Source organism: Labrus mixtus, chromosome 9 (assembly GCF_963584025.1).
Source record: "Labrus mixtus chromosome 9, fLabMix1.1, whole genome shotgun sequence".
In the NCBI taxonomy this organism is placed as follows: Eukaryota; Metazoa; Chordata; class Actinopteri; order Labriformes; family Labridae; genus Labrus; species Labrus mixtus.
The window spans coordinates 24,070,755-24,089,332 of NC_083620.1; the positions used below are offsets into that span (position 1 = coordinate 24,070,755).

At 42.1% G+C, this 18,578-nt stretch overlaps 1 protein-coding gene across 7 annotated transcripts in view; it reads right to left on the reverse strand.

Annotated features, from left to right (window-relative positions):
• Positions 1–165: 165 nt before the first annotated feature.
• frya (furry homolog a (Drosophila)) overlaps positions 166–18,578 on the reverse strand; it is a 44,535-nt gene continuing 26,122 nt past the window's right edge. For 2 of the 7 annotated variants that reach the window (XM_061047016.1, XM_061047018.1), the window contains exons 29-62: positions 18,288–18,442; positions 17,493–17,595; positions 17,224–17,395; positions 16,614–16,870; positions 16,362–16,508; positions 16,093–16,261; positions 15,774–15,864; positions 15,597–15,679; positions 15,012–15,162; positions 14,630–14,733; positions 14,082–14,267; positions 13,124–13,325; positions 12,617–12,738; positions 12,346–12,533; positions 12,153–12,247; positions 11,475–12,055; positions 11,168–11,265; positions 10,913–11,083; positions 10,647–10,787; positions 9,993–10,172; positions 9,201–9,365; positions 8,606–8,680; positions 8,337–8,507; positions 6,939–7,139; positions 5,765–5,905; positions 4,753–4,913; positions 4,466–4,673; positions 3,949–4,098; positions 3,622–3,720; positions 3,450–3,533; positions 2,321–2,338; positions 1,963–2,073; positions 1,662–1,864; positions 166–1,565 (exon numbers count right to left, since the gene is read on the reverse strand). In XM_061047016.1, coding sequence (XP_060902999.1) covers positions 1,307–1,565; positions 1,662–1,864; positions 1,963–2,073; positions 2,321–2,338; positions 3,450–3,533; positions 3,622–3,720; positions 3,949–4,098; positions 4,466–4,673; positions 4,753–4,913; positions 5,765–5,905; positions 6,939–7,139; positions 8,337–8,507; positions 8,606–8,680; positions 9,201–9,365; positions 9,993–10,172; positions 10,647–10,787; positions 10,913–11,083; positions 11,168–11,265; positions 11,475–12,055; positions 12,153–12,247; positions 12,346–12,533; positions 12,617–12,738; positions 13,124–13,325; positions 14,082–14,267; positions 14,630–14,733; positions 15,012–15,162; positions 15,597–15,679; positions 15,774–15,864; positions 16,093–16,261; positions 16,362–16,508; positions 16,614–16,870; positions 17,224–17,395; positions 17,493–17,595; positions 18,288–18,442 — 5,442 coding nt within the window. In that variant the 3' untranslated portion in view covers positions 166–1,306. Of the gene's footprint in view, positions 1,566–1,661; positions 1,865–1,962; positions 2,074–2,320; positions 2,339–3,449; positions 3,534–3,621; positions 3,721–3,948; positions 4,099–4,465; positions 4,674–4,752; positions 4,914–5,764; positions 5,906–6,025; positions 6,394–6,938; positions 7,140–8,336; positions 8,508–8,605; positions 8,681–9,200; positions 9,366–9,992; positions 10,173–10,646; positions 10,788–10,912; positions 11,084–11,167; positions 11,266–11,474; positions 12,056–12,152; positions 12,248–12,345; positions 12,534–12,616; positions 12,739–13,123; positions 13,326–14,081; positions 14,268–14,629; positions 14,734–15,011; positions 15,163–15,596; positions 15,680–15,773; positions 15,865–16,092; positions 16,262–16,361; positions 16,509–16,613; positions 16,871–17,223; positions 17,396–17,492; positions 17,596–18,287; positions 18,443–18,578 lie in introns of those variants that run through there. The other 5 variants (XM_061047021.1, XM_061047022.1, XM_061047019.1 and 2 more) reach the window with 4 other exon arrangements.

The following is an 18,578-nucleotide window of genomic DNA, read 5'->3' on the forward strand; positions in this document are numbered from 1 at the left end:
TTTTGTAATTCCAAACATTTCAGGCAGTCCTAAGGCTGAGCAGTATGTCCTCCCTCATGGAGAGCTGGAGCCAGGAGCATAAATATGTGATTCGAGGGGCCACCCAGGACAAAATGATCAAGTAAGCCAAAAAAAAAAAAAAGACAAGAATATCATAAATAAATCTGTTGTTAACAAATGTGAGTTTTATTTTTCTTGTTACATGAGTGTACAGAACATTAAAGTACAGTACATTGCAAAGGCAGTAGTATTTACAAGGCGAGAGGCTACACCAAAAACTCTCTTTTAATCTACAAGCAACTCATATTATATTTTCATAAAAATACAATCTTATGACTCTGAGCAAAGCCCCCAATGTACTATGTACAACAATTCAGTTAAAATAGCTTCTTTTTTTGTTCATACACATTACTATTACACTTTATAGTACATCGTATTTGCAAGCTTGGCAGGCTTAACAGGTGAAACAAAATATTTGTTTCCTATAAAACTATTCAGATAAAAGCTTGTTTTACCTTGCAAATAACATAAATAATTTACCTAGTTTCTAAAAGCTGCACAGTTAAAGGTACAGTAAGTTGTTTTAAGTAACAGATAATCTACACAGCAGAATGGTGTGTACGGGAGACAGTAGTCTTGCAGTATGTTGAAGTAGTTAAATGTAAATCAGAATCCATAATTCCATCTGTGATGGTCGTCAGGTTAATATGACACACTCAAGCACTCACACACAACACACCCACACCCACACCCACACCCACACACAAACACACCCACACAAACACAGACCCACTACTCTAACGAAGCCTCCCTTTTTCCGGACGGACAATGCACATGTTTTCCAACGACGTGATACTCAAATACATTCTTTCAGGATACAGTAAAACATTTCCACTTCAGTGAAGGATTGCACATTTTCCCTTGACAATCAGAACAACATAACTGAAAGAGAACCAATTTGCTTTGGTTTGTCATTTGTTAAAAGTGAAAGTTGTTGACCTCAGTAGCATGTTGTTTGCTTTGTGACATTTTCTATTATTAGTGCAATAAAAGGCTCTGTTACTCTGCAACAGAAAAGTCTCTCATCTTTCTTAAAAAAACAACAGTATTGCTGCAAATCCTATGATCTGACCTTATGACATACTGATGTGCTCTGAGGAAGAAGCACGGACTAAGGTTGGGTTAATTCTGTGAGAGAGCGTGGTGCTCGTTATCCAATGAGGTGGTAGCAGCTGAACAGACCGGACCAGAGGCATGGTATATAGGACAGCTGTGCAGGAATGGATCTCACAGTAACAGGCAGATATCAGAGAGTTGAGCCTGAAACACTGGAGTCAGGGAGGAAAGCTGTGATGGCTCGGTAGCCTTGAGCTCGCCGGATCATGTCCCGAATCTCTCCATTAAGTTCCATCAGCTTGACGGAGATTTCTGTCAGGTCCTGTTTTGAGCCCACCAGAGCAAAAGTTCCTGTCTGACCCAAGGTCTGATGTCTGAAGTAGATGTTCAGTAAGGTCTGGACCTCATCCTCAGAGGGGCTGCCGAAGATGTCATTAGGCCACATTGTTCTGCAATCAAAAGAGAATTACATTTGTTTGACTGAGGTGTTTTTTGACGACTACTTTCCTCATATAGAGAAAATATAGATGTTTTTCTTCTCTTACCTGCATTCGCGAATGTTACGGATAGCTGTCTGAAACTCATTGTTCCTCAGACTCTCCAAGATGGCCTGCACAGCAGTCTCAGAGGTGCTGAAGGTGGGCTCAGAGCAGCTCTCACAGGCAGCAATCTCATCATCTGTCACTGAGGCTGCTGCTCCCCTCAGGCTGCTCTTCAACTCGTTCAGCTCTCTGGACATGTTTGTCAGCTAAGGGATGATATTTTTAGACAGGTGCATGGATTAGATGGTGGGTGGCATGGTTACAAAAATGAAAGGGCAAGAAAAAAAAGGCATGATGAACCTACCTCAGGTATAGAGCTTATTGCATGGACTTGTTCAATCAGCTTACAGTAGGACTGAAAAAGCAGCAACAGCTGAAAGTGGAGTTTGTAGAGTCTTTGACAGAGCTCCAGTTGCTGAAATTAAGAGAAACATGCTGGTTAGCAAAAGGCAGTTTGATTGTGTCTGGTCTCTCTTTGTGTTGTATGACTTTATGCTTTGTCGGGTAATTTCAGGGAAATGCACTCTGGTTATAAAATCTGAAGAACGACTGAAGGACTACTTGTAATGAAGCTCTGCAAATGGGATTACAGTAAACCAAGGATTGGCTGACATTAAATGAACATTTTAAAGAACAAATAGGAACAAGCCTTTCCAACTTACAGCCAGAGATTCCATTTGCTACAAAGCAAGCATGTTAATGGACAGAAAAGAAGTAAGGGAAACAGAATGAAAAGAAGGGCATGCAATTCTTCTTTTTTCAAAAGGAAGGAACAGCACAGGTTATTTTACAAACATGCAAACAGGAAGAAAATAGTAGGTAGACGTATAAGAACTGAAAGGAGTTGCCTTTAATTAAAGGTTCTCTGTGGAGTTAAAAAAAAATCTCTAACAGGCCGACAAACATTTTTTTTAATGTACCGTATTGGTCCCTGTTTTGCACAAGGAGGCAGCACATGCAAATAGGCATACATGGCTGAGGCAATACACAGTTCAACCAATTGTGTCACTTTATTTCCCCGAGCAAAAGGTAGTGCTAACACGCCAAGATATAGTGCAATGTGCAAAAAATATGTTTGATTTAAACTATACTGAATTTCAAATAATTGAAATGAGAACGTAAATGCAGACCTGTTTTATAATTAAACGTAGTCAGAACTTTTGTGTGGTTGCAAAAAAAACTAAAAATCCACAGGATCCCTTTAATTAAAAATCTTAGAAAAAGCAAAGCAAATTATTTTTAATTTGCATGAATGCACTCACTTTGGTATAAGTCTTTGAGATATTAAGAACCTAATCTGAACAGCAAAACTGTCCATGTTGCTGCCCCCCCCCCCCTCTTATAAATTGAGCACAGCAGTTAACAGCCTAATAAAATGCAACTGAAGAGAACTTGCTCCCATGCTCAGCAGAGCTTAAAATAATCACATAACACACTAAAATAAGATAATTACCGTGACGTGCGGCAACTACATTTTATGTAGTGTAAGAAAATAAGAGGAAACACTCACAGAGCTACAGTATCACACAGTAATCGTAATGCAGAGAATACAGTAGGAAAGGTCAGTTCAAGTGGAGTCTTTTTCCTTCATTCATTCTTTAACTCCTTTTGTAACACTTTAAATATTAACAACTCTTTTCCTTATAACTAAACACCTTCTCATGTTTTTGCAAGGTCACATGATGCTCAAGCTGAAGTAAACAAATACCAAACTAGTATTTTTTATATTAGCAAATTCATAGTTAAAAAGTGAGAGAATTCATTAATTAAAAGTTGAATAAAAAGTTGTACCTTGTCCTCATGCTCTGCTGGCTGACATGTTATCACTTTGCCCTCAGCACTCCTGGGGAAGGTTGCCTTACAGTTGCTTAACCACTGTTGAAAATGGAGACAACATTTTAATGTTAACATCTGAACATACAGGTAACACTCAGAATGAAAACACAATATTTAATCTGCTTACAGAGAGCGCCGCCTCCTTTCTGTTGTTGTATGTATCTAGATACTCTTGAAGTTCCAACACGCTGAATTTCATTTTTTCCAGGAGCCCGTAAGACATAATCTGTTAAAAAAAAAGAGTGATGCTTAACATGTTAAATGACCTATACTCTGCACTTTATGTACTTATTGCTTTTTTTCTCATTTAAACTTCTAATTTCATTCATATTCTATATTCCCTACTGCTATATTGTCTATGAGAGCAACTGTATAATAAAGATTTTTTGATTCTGCCCACTTACAAACTGCTGAAAAGGATAACAAACATACGTGTATATGCCATGTTACTCACAGTGTCTGCATCAATGAATAGTGTTGGACACTCCGAGCACGATGTGAGCATCTGAGAGGACCTCAAAAGCTTTGATCCTAATCCTCTTAGGCCATCACCAAGGTAACTCACAGCATCAAAGGTCAGGGAGCAAAATTTGGTCTGAATATTCTGCAAAGCAAAGAAATATGAGGCCTGCTGCGATACTGTCAAAATCACTCCTCCATCATTAAGATAATTACACTCTGTCATCATTACCCTTTCCCCCCACCCCTGTAATTCTCCCCTGTCAGCTTTGGTCAATGAAGTGAATAACATCTGGTTAACGAATGTTGGAGGTATTTCAAGCTGAAGCATCTACACAGTGTCTTCTACTTGTAATCAATCAGAAGACTTCTGATAGGAAGCCTCTTTCCTTAAAAGGTTAATCAGGGGAATGACTAATCCTGTTACCCTCTCAGTGTTAGTACTCCCTTTGACTAGACTCGCTGTTAAATGGATTCAGGTGTATGTTCGCCTTAAGGCCATGCTATGATACCTGAAATAGTGATGAAAACACATGAAAGGTGTAGACCGCGCAGGATCCATCTGAGTCAGACACCAGCTGGTTGATGTGACTTCGCCAAGCCTCTTCTGCACTGTCGCACACGGCGGGTTGGAAAGCAGCGAGGATGGCAGAGAAGAAGGGTGAAGGTGGCGGTGAGGAGCGGGACTCCAGCATGTCGTCTCTCTCCTCCTCGGCAAGACTGAGCGGACATTGAGACCTGTTATTAACAACGTCATTCTAAAACACTTGAGTACTGAGAAAAACTCTTCATTAGATACCTGGGTAGGCAACCGTCAAGGTCCAGCTCTCCTCTGTAGTCAATGTGTATCATGTCCATGGTCAAACTGTCCCCGCTGTTGAATTCAGGAGGCAGCTCAGTAATGCAGAGAGAGAGCTCTTCCTCGTGGACGTTTGTGTCTTCTTCTTGGGACGAATCATGCTAAAAAAAAAAAAAAAAAAAAAAAGGACACATGCTTTCTCACCGGATGTCAGAATAAAGCAGAGCTATGACAATAAATGAAGCAGCATGCAGTGAGGGATACAATTTAACGAGATATGTTCCCTTTGTTATTTTGAATGATGACGGGTAAAATATAGTCACTAACCTTGGCACTGGACCCTACGGACACTCCTTGTGGTGTTTTCTTTTATTAAGTTAACTTTGTGTGCATGACTTGTGCCAATTAAAAAGTTTAGAAGGTGGATGAAGATGGTAAAATATTTGAATTCAGCCAGCGTTGTGGCCGTGCACACAGGTCGTTTTTAACGGGCAGGCAATGTGTAAACCTTTCTTGACCTCCGACATGCCAAGAGATTTTAGTTATTGCTTAGAGCCACCCACACAGAAGCCTCATAGGTATACACATTGCCTTACAAACAGACACAGAAAGAAAGAGATTTTTTTTTCTACTGCTGGCTACCACCCCCCTAACATCCCATGATAACCTCTGCCATGATTTAATGAAGGCGTAACACAAGGCCCAAAGCGTTATTATCTGCCCATTTGCAGGTTTTAGTTCATTCTCCTGGAGCATGCAACTACAAAAATATCATAAAAAGACCGGCTTTTACTCTACTCTTAAGAGAAACACTGGAGAAAAGTCACAGAACCACAAAATAACACTTAACATAGACAGCACCCAAAGCACATAAAAGATTCCAAGACATTGTTCAAGAGGAGATGCAAAAGAAAAGTTCCTATTTGGCAAAATTAGTGAAGAACTCAAGCACGGAGTTGCGATAAGAATTAGTAGTTCCCAGAATTTCAGACACCCTGAAGCCCTTATTCACCCGCTGCTTCGAGTCCTCGGGAAGTTGGACCTCGAAACTAGGATTTTTGGTGTTCAGAGGAGTTGAAGGAGCAGAGCTTGAATCAAAAAAAGCAGAGGGGGAGTCCACTCTGCTCTCGGCTGTCGGAGAAAGGTTGACAGTCTGCAAAGAGACAAAGTGAATGTTGGTGGTTTTCTTCTTCAAGTAGCACACATGTATGTTTTTAAGTCAATAAAACAGTTTTGGGAAACACTGAATAGCAGAGCGTAAGTCACAGGACTGAAAACTTTAACATTAAAAGATCTCTGCACTGAGAGCGCTGGTAGCCTATTGGTTAGTGTGCGTGCCCCTTGTAGGAGGCTCGTCCTCCAAGTAGGTGGCCTAGTTTTGAATCCGACATGCGGCTCCTTACTCGTATGTCATTCCCCACTCGCTCTCTGACTCTATCCACTGTCCTATATCTAAATAAAAGGCATAAAAAGCCCAAAGATAAACCTTTAAAAAAAAAAAATTCCTGCCTGCTCGGAGCACTGACTAAGTGGAGCGACCAGCAGCAGACAGGAACAAGAGAAGAGGTGGAGCGACAGCTGCACGGACACATGGGCTTTCCATCTGCTGCTAACTTTAGCTTGAATCAGGACCAGAAATCACTGAATAACAAAAAAATGATGACAAAAGATAATCCAAACGTTTAAACGCCTGCCTGATATTATCAACCCTTACAACTTTTGTTGGACAAAAAAAATGAATCTTTTACATTTTCAAATCTTTGTGAGCATTTTTGTGAGGATTTGATTAAACCTTTTTTTTCTCATTATTAACAAAATTATTCTACTGATAAAGGGTTTCAACAGTCTGTAACATTTCAGGCTTTTTGAAACTTTTTGTTGCACAAAATGCAATTTAATAATTGTTCATGATCCAACTGATGATAGTACATAAGTATGATGAATAATCAGTCGGCCTACAACTCTTTGTGAACATCACTTTGAGGATGATTATTACAACGACTACATTTTGAATACTCTCTAAGGCTTTGTGGAGGAAACTTGATTCAATATTTTTGTAGGATTTTCAAGGCTTACAGACATCCTGTGGATAGTACTAATAGTTTTCTCTTGCTACTATGTCAGCAGCTTGAATTTCCCTTTATTAGGACAAAGATTTAAGAGCATAGAGACAAAGGTGAACTTACAAGCTGTGAGTGGGAGAGGATCTGGCTGGCTGTGAGGGAATCTTCCTCAGACGACTCGTCTGAATCTTCATGGGTGATCTTGCTGAGGCTGGGCATGCTGTTGGACAGCTGACTCTCCTCCAGAGGCTGCAGGTCACTGCGGTCCAGACTGTCCATGGAGCGTCTGCGCACTCCCCAGTTAAAGTTATCCATAGTCTCTCCCTGCAAAGAGGAACACCCTTGAGTTATAAAGTACCAAGAAGTCAAGTAAAATCTCTTCTCTAACACAAACACATGCACACATTCTGTAAACACACATCATCACAACCATGCTGTGCAGGTTCTGGTATCTGAGAGTGTTCTGCTCATAGATAAATATGGAGGGAATATTAGAGCTTCACATTGTTTTGTGATCCCAGTGTACCCTAGTACATAAAGAGTTTGTGTTTAAGCCCTCCCTTATATGAGAAGATTAACAATATTTAAATCCTTTACCCCTCTGAGTCTGACTGTAACTTGTTTAACATGCAGAAAGACTGTTAACTGGAAGTTTCTCTAAAGATGTCTGCCAACTTCCACATCCCCCCGTAATCTCCACATCAACAGATCGTGGTGAAAATAGCTGAAACTGTCACAGATGCTTATATCGTTTCTCAAAATAGAAAGATGATGGAAAGATTTCAGAGGAAAACAAAAACAAAAAACTGTAAAGCACAGAGGACAAATCCCAGATGCTAAATTTGTTTGAACTGAATGAAAACTACCAGACTACTATCATCACAATGTGCAAATATATCCTATTAGAGGCGAGCTTATTCAACATGATCACATCTAATAATTGTTTTTTTATTAACAACCAGGAAAAGTGACCAAAAATTGAAGACACAAACTACAGAAAAAAAAAACGAATGGATAAAAAATATCCTACGATGGCATGCACTTCATGGGTGACCAACACACTGTGAGTTTAACACGACTAGTACTATGTGAAGATGAGAATTATGCCGAAATAACTTTGTTCCCAATACTTAGGAACCAAGCCAATATCTGCCTCACATTACTTAACATTACAGAATTAGTTTTTGCCTTTACCATCCTATTGAGTGCACACTATAAAATCTGCACAGGCAAACACTCTTAAGAAAACACAGCATGTAAAGATGAAACATGACTAAACTTACCTGTAGCTCCTAGATAGCACAGACAGAAAAACAGAGAAAAGAAACCCCATTACACAGAGCAGACACACCTGACCCAACACAGCAAAAGAGAAAGCATTGAGAAAATACTTCAATGTCTTTGTGCTAAAGCCAGCTGTGTCTTTCTAACTGGTGTTGCTAGTCTCCATTGAATGTGAGAGGAGGTAAGAAGACGGACAAACATATTGTTTAATGAAACTTCAGATCTCGTCAGACTCACCTCTCCGTCTTCAAGCTCCACATCCAGGAAGTCAAAGTCTCTGAAGACTCTGAACTGCTGCTCCGAGGTGTTGTCGTCCATGTTTTCTGGTTCTCGGGTCCCGTCGTCAGAGGACACCAGGCTGGGCTGGTGATCCATGAGGTCCAGCTCCCCGCAGCTAGAGAAGATCACCTACACAAACACATGGAAAAAGCGCTTACAGGTTGTTTTTCAATGAAGGATCGTTGAAACTATTCAGATTTTTCTAATTCATAACAAGCAAATCTTACCGAAGGATTTTTTGTAAGTCCGACTTCTTGTCCACACAAAGACAAAACGTTTACCAGTTTTTCTCGTGTTCTTTTCTGCAGGAGGCAAGAAAATATGAAACAAATTTAAACGACATTTGTTTGTTACAATTGAATTCTACTTCAAGCACACAACAGTCTTACGCCCCTGTGCCCCTGGTAATGACATGTTATACAGACAGCTAGTACATTTATATCTGGTAATACAATCTGCTGTTAATAAGTATGTAATAGAGATAAGCAGTAGCCATATCACATCCCAAGTCAAAAACGAAACGGCTCATACAGACACTCAAAATGACTGATTTTTTTATTTAATTACATTTTTACCTTTATTTACTAGTAGTATTCCCATTAGGATACAAACACATTTATCTGTGCTAACAACTGCTTTCACTTGTAACTTCTGTTTACTTAATCTAGGAAGATGAGGTGGAGTTTAGTGACCTTCATCCTGCTGGGGAGGCCTCATTTAGAAGTGGCACCAACATGTGTTTTTCTCCTTTTCTATGAGCATCCAATGAAACCTTTGATGATTTCAAATGATAAACAGAAGTCTAGGTGGGGATGTGTTCACCTGTGAAGACTGAGGCCTCTTCCAGCTCACCGGCACCAGGACGTTGTTGGTGGTGGATCCTGAGGAGGTGGAGGAGGTGCTGCGGGTCACTGCCGTTGTCCTGCTCTTCACATCTTGACCTGGAGAGCGCTGCAGGTCATCAAAGCGTCGACCAATCACAGGTGTCTAGTAGCAGGAACGCAAACAAACAGACGTGCAGACAGAAAACATGATGACTCAGGGGGAGTTTTAGGATGACTGGAAAGGCATCAATGTTTAAACGAAAGCTGGCTGGCTCATACTCAATGAGTGACACATTTCAAGAAAAATAAACCTACATGATCTCTGACTAATCCCCAAGTTTAAAAATCATTGGTATTTTAAAAGAAAAATAGTGGTTTGTCCAGTGTGTCTCATGTTTAAACACACACTGCAGACTATCCAAATGGATTCACATGCAAAGAGTGGCAGCAAAGAGCTGACATCATTTCCTTCCATTCATGAACTACACAAATAGCTCCCTGTCAAGTTCCCACACATACACCACTCTGTCTGTGTCTTTGAAATCACTTTCCAGCTCTGCACCGCTCGCCTAATTGTGTTTACCTTTTTAGTTTTCAAGCTAATCTCAAGAGGGTTTGGTTAAAAAACAAATATCAGCAATGAGGAAGGGGAAGAAATGTTTCCTTTGCAAAAGCTGAACAAAATTCCACAAAACCTCAACAAGCACCACACCCTGGAAATACAGAAAAAAAAATCTAAGCAAGATTTCTCACAAACGGCCGAAAGAAAGTCAGAGAAAGAGTCTCGAACCTCGGATATATCAAAGTGGAAATCCAGCGTTTTCCCAGGCAGGGCCTTGGACGAGCGGTCCCAGACACGGCTGATGTCCTCGTAGGTAAGGTCACTCTGTGGGAACGAGGGCTGCACCAAACTGGCTGATCGAGAAACCACCAGCTTCAGGATATTCAGCGCTTCCCCCCAATGGGCCGTCTGAAGTCAACACAGACACACACACGCCAAATTCATCCATACACACAGACAAAAAGCAACACAGCCACGTGGTTAGGACGAAACACTTACAAATGTCTCTGCGTGTGTGTTATTGTTGTTCTATTTTTAGAGACAAGTGTTCTGGCAGTCGGCTCACAGTAGCAAGCTAAAGGAAAATGGATTCAGTGTGAGGATAAGCAGAGCTCGAGCCTGTGGCAGACTGTTTATAGTTTGGGTGTGTCTACAAATTTACTGCGCTGACATAAGACTGCTCATTTCTTTCCACTTACAAAAGGAACACAAGGATGCCTAAAGATTTCCTGGGATCAAATCTGACGTGAGCAGAAAGAAAAACAAAAATCCTAAAAATAGAACCAGCTGTTCACTCAAAATTGATATAGTGCATTCAGTACATCAGTGCATTTTTAAACTAATGATCAGATACACGCAGGTGTTGAAGTTTATTAAACTCACCTGTACAAATTTCTCAATTGTCTTCAGCACCTCCATGTTGAAGGGTTTGGCTTGAATTCCACTCAGGTCCATGTGACTCAAGAGGCTGTAGATGATCTGTAAAAGGGTCTGCTGCATACTGGGGAGACCCTTCTCCAGCAGCTGTTACAACAGAAGTACAAGCCATTCATTCATCCAGCACCATTTACCAGACCTTAATGATTACTACAAGGACACTTCTAAAGGTGTTCATTAGATACACTCTGAGCGAATAAGGCTCCACAAACCTCTGCCATGTAGGTGACCAGGTTGAGTGTGATGTCTGAGAAAGCCTCGTGAAGATATCGACACACCACGTTCACCCAGGAGAAGCAGTCTCGTGTGTAGGAGTGTGTTTTGTACAGGGTCATGACGTGAGCGAGGTTGGACAGCTTGGCGTTCTTCTCTTCAAGACAAACCTGCATATCAAAGGGGCATTAGCGTGCACATTTTTTATTTCCAAACAAATAATAATAGGCCAAGATCAGGCAACAGAGACAAACCTGGGCTATCCTCTCTGCAACATCTTGACAGAACTGCGTTGGGCCATCGAAGTTCTGGACGAGGTGTGGGATCAGACAGAGGACATTCAAGGGAAATCCTAATGGATAAAACACACAAATGATTTCAACGTTTTAAAATATTATTGTTGATAATTATTTTTTACTGTCATGTAAGTTCATGGATGAAAGAGAAAATCCATTTTTGTGTGTTTTTTAAATGTGAAGTGTTATGAAATTAATCAAAACTGGCACATAATAAAGCATAAAGATGGCTAATCCAATCCGTCCATCAACATCCACTGTGTACCTATGGCTTGTGACGTGTCCACGACAGGCACCCTGGACACAGGTGTAAGCTGGCAGAAGAGCTGCAGCGTGAGGTCAGTGGTGGACACGGAGGTGAAGCCCTTCAGCAGCAGCTGTTGGAGCCCGGTGAAGCTGCTCCATTTCAGCTGGTTCTGCAGTTTCTCCAGCTTCTCCCGGTTCTCCTGTTTGTCCAGCGACATGTGGCCCAGCAGCTTGTTCAAGAGCCTCAGAGACATCTGATACTCAAACTCAAAGTCCGACTCCATCAGGGACACTGCCACCCAGAAGATGGTGGCAAGCAGGTTGCTGGGGTGGTTGATATTTGTCGGGTCGTTGACGTTGTCTTTAGATGAGGACGGGCTGCGGGTCTTTGCTAACAGAGCCTGCTGTTCACATGCTTGGATACGGTCCAGTGTAGCGCTGCGAGGGGGATCAGACCACCTGTCAGCCTCCCCGAACTTCTTAGGGACAGAAGAGCTCCTCTGATGTCTGCTCCTCTCTTCTCTTCGGAGGTTGATTTGTCCCGTGCTCTTTCTGTTGGACAGTAGCTTGAAACTGGTGATGAAATCTGGAGAGGAAGCTCTAAAAAAAAAAAAGAAGAATAAAAAAGAAAAACCAATAAACCAACTGAACTTTTAGACAAAAACTATTTTCTAAACACATTTGTTGAGACACCAACCTTGTTAAGATAGCCATGAAATCATTGTTCTTCAGACATTCAGCCAAGTTATCTACCACAGACTCCAGTGTGAGTAACACTTCCATCACATAGCCCTGCAAGTGAGACAAAGACTGACAGTCAGTTAAGGGAGGAGTTTTTTGTCCCAAGGTCACAGAGAAGTGGTGTCTGTGTACACACAGAGATAACCGACCTGCACTTCTTCTCCGTGTTCACCCACAACTTCCACCAGCCTGGAAAGCAGGTCGGACACGGCGTGGGCAGAGATGGGCTGACGGAGGGCTCGGAACACCTGAAAGGAGCGTCCAGCGTAGTGACGGGATGAGCTACACAGGGCGGTCTGCAGGGCGATGTCACTGAGCTGCTGCTCCAGATGGAAATCTAACAGAGGACAGACCAAAGAATGAAAAATAGAGCCGCCGCTGTGTGGTCATTCAGACTGTCGAGGATATTAAACTGCTTACTTGACTTGGACTCTCTGAACACCGACACCACATGACGAAGAAAGTTGGTCAGCTGGCCGGTGCTTTTTGAAATTTGATTCTTTGGTGAAATGTCTTCGTGGCACCACAATGGTCCATAAGATCTGTAAAACAACAGCTTATTTATTACCCACAACACAAAAAAAGACAAATCAAATACAACATTTTAGATAATCTGACAGACACTGGTAATGTTTCAAATGGAATGTCCAATCTGTGCAGTGAATAATATGAAATATCAGCTGGACAACATTCATCTAAATATCAAATGTTATCTTTTTCTAGAATCTAGTGCACCATGCATACAGCACCACCAGGTGGAAATCTTAACCAACCAAATAATTTGATCAGCTTTTCAGAAGGAAACTTTTGCTGTACAATATGTATTCACTGAAAAGGAAACGTTCAGACTTTTTTTTTTCATGAAGTGCAACTCCTGCAATGGCTGTAAATGATGGGGGGGACCAATATATTACTATCATAGTATACCTTGTGGTTAAAAACTCAATGAGCTTGTGGTTCTTCTCATCCAGTTTACTGGAGCCCACCAGCTCCTCCACCTCGTGGGAGATCTCCGGCAGGTTGTTGCTGCTTCCTCCCAGACTGAGACTGGAGGAGGTGGAGGAAGAGCTCAGGCCGGAGTCTGGCACAGGAGACGCCTGACACTCCCGCAGAAAGTCGAACCCTCCTCCTGAACAACAATAGAGGAGCAGGTGTGTGATGGCAAACAGGTTACTGTGGTTTTAGTTGGATGTTTGATTCAGCAGGAGTTTGTGCAAGTTGAAAACATTGTCTGTGTTTTGAGACGTCTGGAATTTGACTCCAATTAGACTTTACTACTGCCACTATTTATTTATTGTGGTAGAATAATAAACTGCAGTATTCACGTTCTCCAACATATTACACATATTCACATAGCTGATTAAGAAGGGTGTTTTGTTTGGATCCTGATGGCAGTTTTATCATTGTGTGGTTCCAATGTAAAATAAATATATTTTTTGGAGCACAAGCTCTACTAAAATAGTCAAATGATTTTTTTTGTTTATCTGGACATCTTTAAATATCCAGACATTTGCTAAACAAAATATCAGCGTGGGGGGAGAGGCACAAAGTAAGCCTACTCAAGCCTCCGCAGATGGCCCCAATTTGGACAAGAGGCTAAAAATAGCAGGATGGAATGCTTTAATCAAGACCTTTGATGTCCTCTGTGCTCAATATTGCTTTTGGCTCAGTCTCCAAATATTTTCCCCCCAGATAAGCAACGTATCTATCCTCTGAAAGGAATGTCAACCATTCCCTCCTGATGTTCAGCTTATATTAACCACAGAGAGAGAGTAATGTGTGAAATGCCACCCTGCTCTGCCAAATGGACCCTGGTCTTCTTCAAGCCTTCAGTAAAGTCAGACTTTGAGGTGAGCATTAACAAAAGGCCTGTATGTTTTTTTACCTGAAGGTAAATACTCGGGCTGAAGGCTTGGCTTGCTGGTGAGTGTCTTTGTGCTGTTGATATCACGTGTCTGCAGTAAGACTGAGGCGATGGACTGGAAGTTGTTGTTACAGGATAGAGTGATGAGCAGGTGGAGGAGGAGACGTTTGCTGTTCTCAAACACTTCTGGACGGTAGTGATCCATGCCTGAAGGAAGCGACACACCCGTCAGTTTGTGTCAGCAAACAGAGAACTCTCAGTCAAGATGTTGTTTCTTAAAGCGATGAGAGTTTCTTTACGTTTCAAAGCCCTGATCTTAAAGCTTATCAAAGAATTCATCTTTCTGATATCGACCGTTTAAAAGAAACAAAATGAAGATTTCTTTTTGAAGTTATTTGTTCTGAAATTACAATGACGATGTCTTCAATTAAAATCTAAATATTTGACAAATTTTTATTTCAGATATGTACACAACCGTTTTCAGCCATTGTCTAAAATATCAAATATGTTTAAATCTTGTTATTACTATGTTCATTTTTTTTAACAGGGATAAAAGTATGAGTATTTACCCAAGAACAAGGCATGTAGCAGTAAAGGCAAGTGCATGGCCCAGTCCTCCCTCACACTGTGGTCCACCACCATCTCTGTCATGAAGATGACTGCTATATTACACCTATAACACACAAAAACATGTTATTCAATCAGCCTGTTCATTAACCTATCACACTCAAAGGCCCTAAGAAAAACACTTTGATATCAGACTTTGAAGTGTGCAACTTCAAAACCGGTTGGTGGAGAGCTTTGTAGGTCAACTGCTGCAGGTTATCAAGAGTCAATAAAAAGTTTGATGTTCCCACGATATACAGCCACAGGGATCAAAGTCAAGGCAGATGTTTTTGTTTTTACACTAGAATGAGCATAGTTTGCATTCCTGTTCAGCCACAGTCTCACCTGTGCAGCGGTCCTCTGGGGGTGATGGTCTCTGGCAGGAAGTCCACCAGCGGAGCCCAACACCCTCCATTCACAGGCATGGGCAGAGGATGGGGCTGGTTACTCTCAATAACAGCCATCAGCCAATCAGCGTAGGGCGGCAGAGGTTCACCTAAAAGGTTACAGAAATTACACAGCTGACATTTTGAGCACACACACATTACGGCAAATGGCCAAACAAATGTTTGTGGATTCTCCAGAGCTGTGTAAGGACTTATCTTTTCTAAGAGGCTCTTCATTGTGAAATCATTCTCACTCACTGTACTCCACTCGGCAGGACTAATTCAGACCCAGAGAGTATAACAAAGCTGTTTCTGGGTCACTGGCAGCAGGGTGGAGGCCCTGGGCTCAACTACTTTTTATTTCAGTGCCAGTTCTCACACAAGCCTTTTTAGGACCCCAGGCCGCTCCGCATTGCTCATGCATTATCAATGACACTTGCCTGTCCCCATCTTACCCTCCGAGCTAGCCTCTGTTATTCTGAACTCACTAGACCATGTAATCACATTTATTTCACAGTGTGTCTGAAACACAAAACACGCTCACTCTTATCTTCATCGTAAGATCCACCGGAGCTGTTGCTGTAGCGTGATTCCAGGCGGTTGTGGGCTCTCGTCTTGTGGCTCAGCCTGAGGTAAAAAAAACAAAAAAAAAAAACCCTGTCATGGTAACGGCTCTGTTTAAGGACGGTTAATTATTCTAATGTCAAGATAATTCATCTACCTCTCTTCACTCTCCTTAACAGCCTTTGAATCATCTGTGTCAGGAAAGCTCTCCTGGCCTGCAACAACAGTGTTGCTGCTCGATGTGGTTCCTGGAATTTAAAAAGTTGGATGTGTTACATTCGATTCACGGAAAGCTTACAGGACACAAGTTTAAACCCCAAACCCTACTCTCTGTCACAACGGGGATCTGCCTAGAGAACACACATTTTGCCATGGGTTGGCCAATAAGTGGTTCCACTAGCGCAAATATGGATTCCCTGGCTGGTATTCCCCATAAAATATGACTTTCTTTCTTTCTTTTTTCTATTTAGATGTACCTGAAGCTGCCGTGGAGGCCTTGCTTGTGGCAGTGAAGCGATAAAAAGGAGGACTATCACAGTGCTGCACCACAGGGTTGACTGGATCTGTTTGTTGCAACTCAAATATTAACTCCTCCATGGTCTGCATGGTGTTGTTCCGGCACAGATAGATCACCACCTTCTTGATCTGAGCAAACGCAGAACAGCATATCAGTGAGAAACTGCAAAGAGACTGCAAAAACGAAACACAGCGACATCTTACAGCGGGGCTTAATGATATATCTTACATATGGAAGGAGGGTGGTGTCACTGCTGACACCGCATAAGCTGATGAGAAACTGCAGTGTGGTTCTCAGATTGTTGCTCCACTTGTCGTTGTTGACTAAAGCGTTCCAGGCGTTTTCCATCTCTGCTCCAGGTAGATCATCTCCATACTGACCAGAGGAAGGATGCCAAACAACAAATTAGCTCACATTCTCACATTAGCTGCATTGATACCGATATTGTATTTCATTAAATTCCTCTTAACATGATATTACCTTGGCGGTCATGAACATGAGGTTATTGAGCACCATAGATGTGGCCTGTAAGGAGCCCCAGCCGCTGCCCTTCAGTTGGTGGGATGAAGCTGTGCCGGTTGTCCGACTGGCAGCGTCGTAATCTGTCGCGCACGGTGTGAAAACCGGGAGCAGCAGGCCGCTATCAACCAGCTCGATGTTACTGAGCCAGGGCAGGAGGTAGGTTAGCATTGTTTGCCTCGCGTTGGGGTGAGTGGTGGAGAACCTCTGGCTGACCTCTGCACAAGGAAAGGACACACTTACATCAGAATATCTTCACTGGGGACTGCAGTGTTTATATTTGACATGGAAGTCAAGTTAATACTGTAATTGAGTTTCACCATAATTGCCAGTTTAATCCTGATCCGCAAAAGATGAGGGAGTTTCTTAATCGAGTTAAGCTCTCAGTGTTTCTGTGGTTAGAGGGAGTGCCTATAGATACAGTGACAATCATGGTTGTGGAAGATGAGCGTGCAGCATTTAGTGGGAAACCGTAAGAAGATGAAAAGCCTGTGAGAGTATTAAAAGAGGGCTCAAATAAGAGTGGGTAACCCCACTATGTCCATAAACCCCACGTGACACAAACAGCTACCTGAGAATAGAGGAAGTGTGAGCTCAGGATACATCCTGGCCAGCTGGCCTGAGAGCTGAGGCAGTGAGACGCTGTAAAGAGGTGGCAGAGGACCGTGGGTGCCGTAGAGGATACTGCTTGGCTTCTGGTCCGCAATCTTCTTAGAGTACACAAACAACTTAGCTTCAAGAATCTGTTCAAACAGAGAGGAGTGAAATGAGTTATTCAATAAAGCACAGAAAATAAGCACGAAATGAATTTGTGCAGAAAGCTGCGTTTGCGTTCCTCACCTGCATCAGCTGCATTGAAATCTCATAGATTTCTCTGTTGGCATCAGACGCCTTGAAGAGGACCAGATTCAGCAACGTGACGATATCACTTTGATAGTTTCTGCTGGAAAGGGAAAAATGTGTGTCATGTTGGCCTGCTGTCCATACCACACACCAGACTCCGCAGCTATGGAGACAGGGCCTTCAGTGTCACAGCCCCCTCAACACCCTCCCCTCAGACATCCGCAATGCCACCTCTTTGGACTCATTCAAAGAACTTCTCAAACATCATCTGTTCCCCACATCCTAAAACCTCCCTTACTGTAACTCTGCCTCTCCACCGGTCTCCCATCCTTTGCTATCTGTCTCAGTTTTGTTTTTTTTGTCTGGTCCCTCCACCAAGTAGAGCGCCCTTGGGTCCCCTTGAAAGGCACTACATAAATTCAATCTTATATTATTATTATCATAAAAAACAAGGTTAGTGTTCCACACTGTGTTTAAGTCCACGTTTAAGAATGAGGCAAGAGTGGCGGCCTAGACAAATAGGGAGCTCTTTAAGAGGATTAGTTTAGTTAACCCTTTGAAGTCTAGGCTAATTTTCAGTGCTCTCTTTACTTTGACAGATGTATCTAGATGAAGATGAATCTAGTTCCTAAATTGAATCAGCAAAATCGATTATAAACAAATGCCCCCTAAAAGTGACAAACAGAACATGAAATGTAACAATTCAAACTCCACATACTGAAGATTAGACACATGGCAGGTGATCTTCATATGTAGAACAGGTGACAGGGGGAGATTGGGGAGACTTTGTACCTGCTGCCACAGACTGTAGCGATGGCTTTGAAGCACCCTGAGGCGAGCTGGTAGGAGCCTGTGTAGCAGCGATCCACAGCCCAGTTGAAAAGGTTGACCTGGTCAACATTGAGCTCCAGGAGCAGAATGACAACTTCACAGCCAAGCTGGTGGACCTGAGCCAGGAGTTAACACCAACACAGACTTTGCTCATTTTCATCCATTTTTAAAGATTCCTTGGAGTTTTTTTTCGACACAAATTTGCGAGGTTATGTGTATTTTTTTTAAAAGATTCAAGGATCCTGCGCCTCT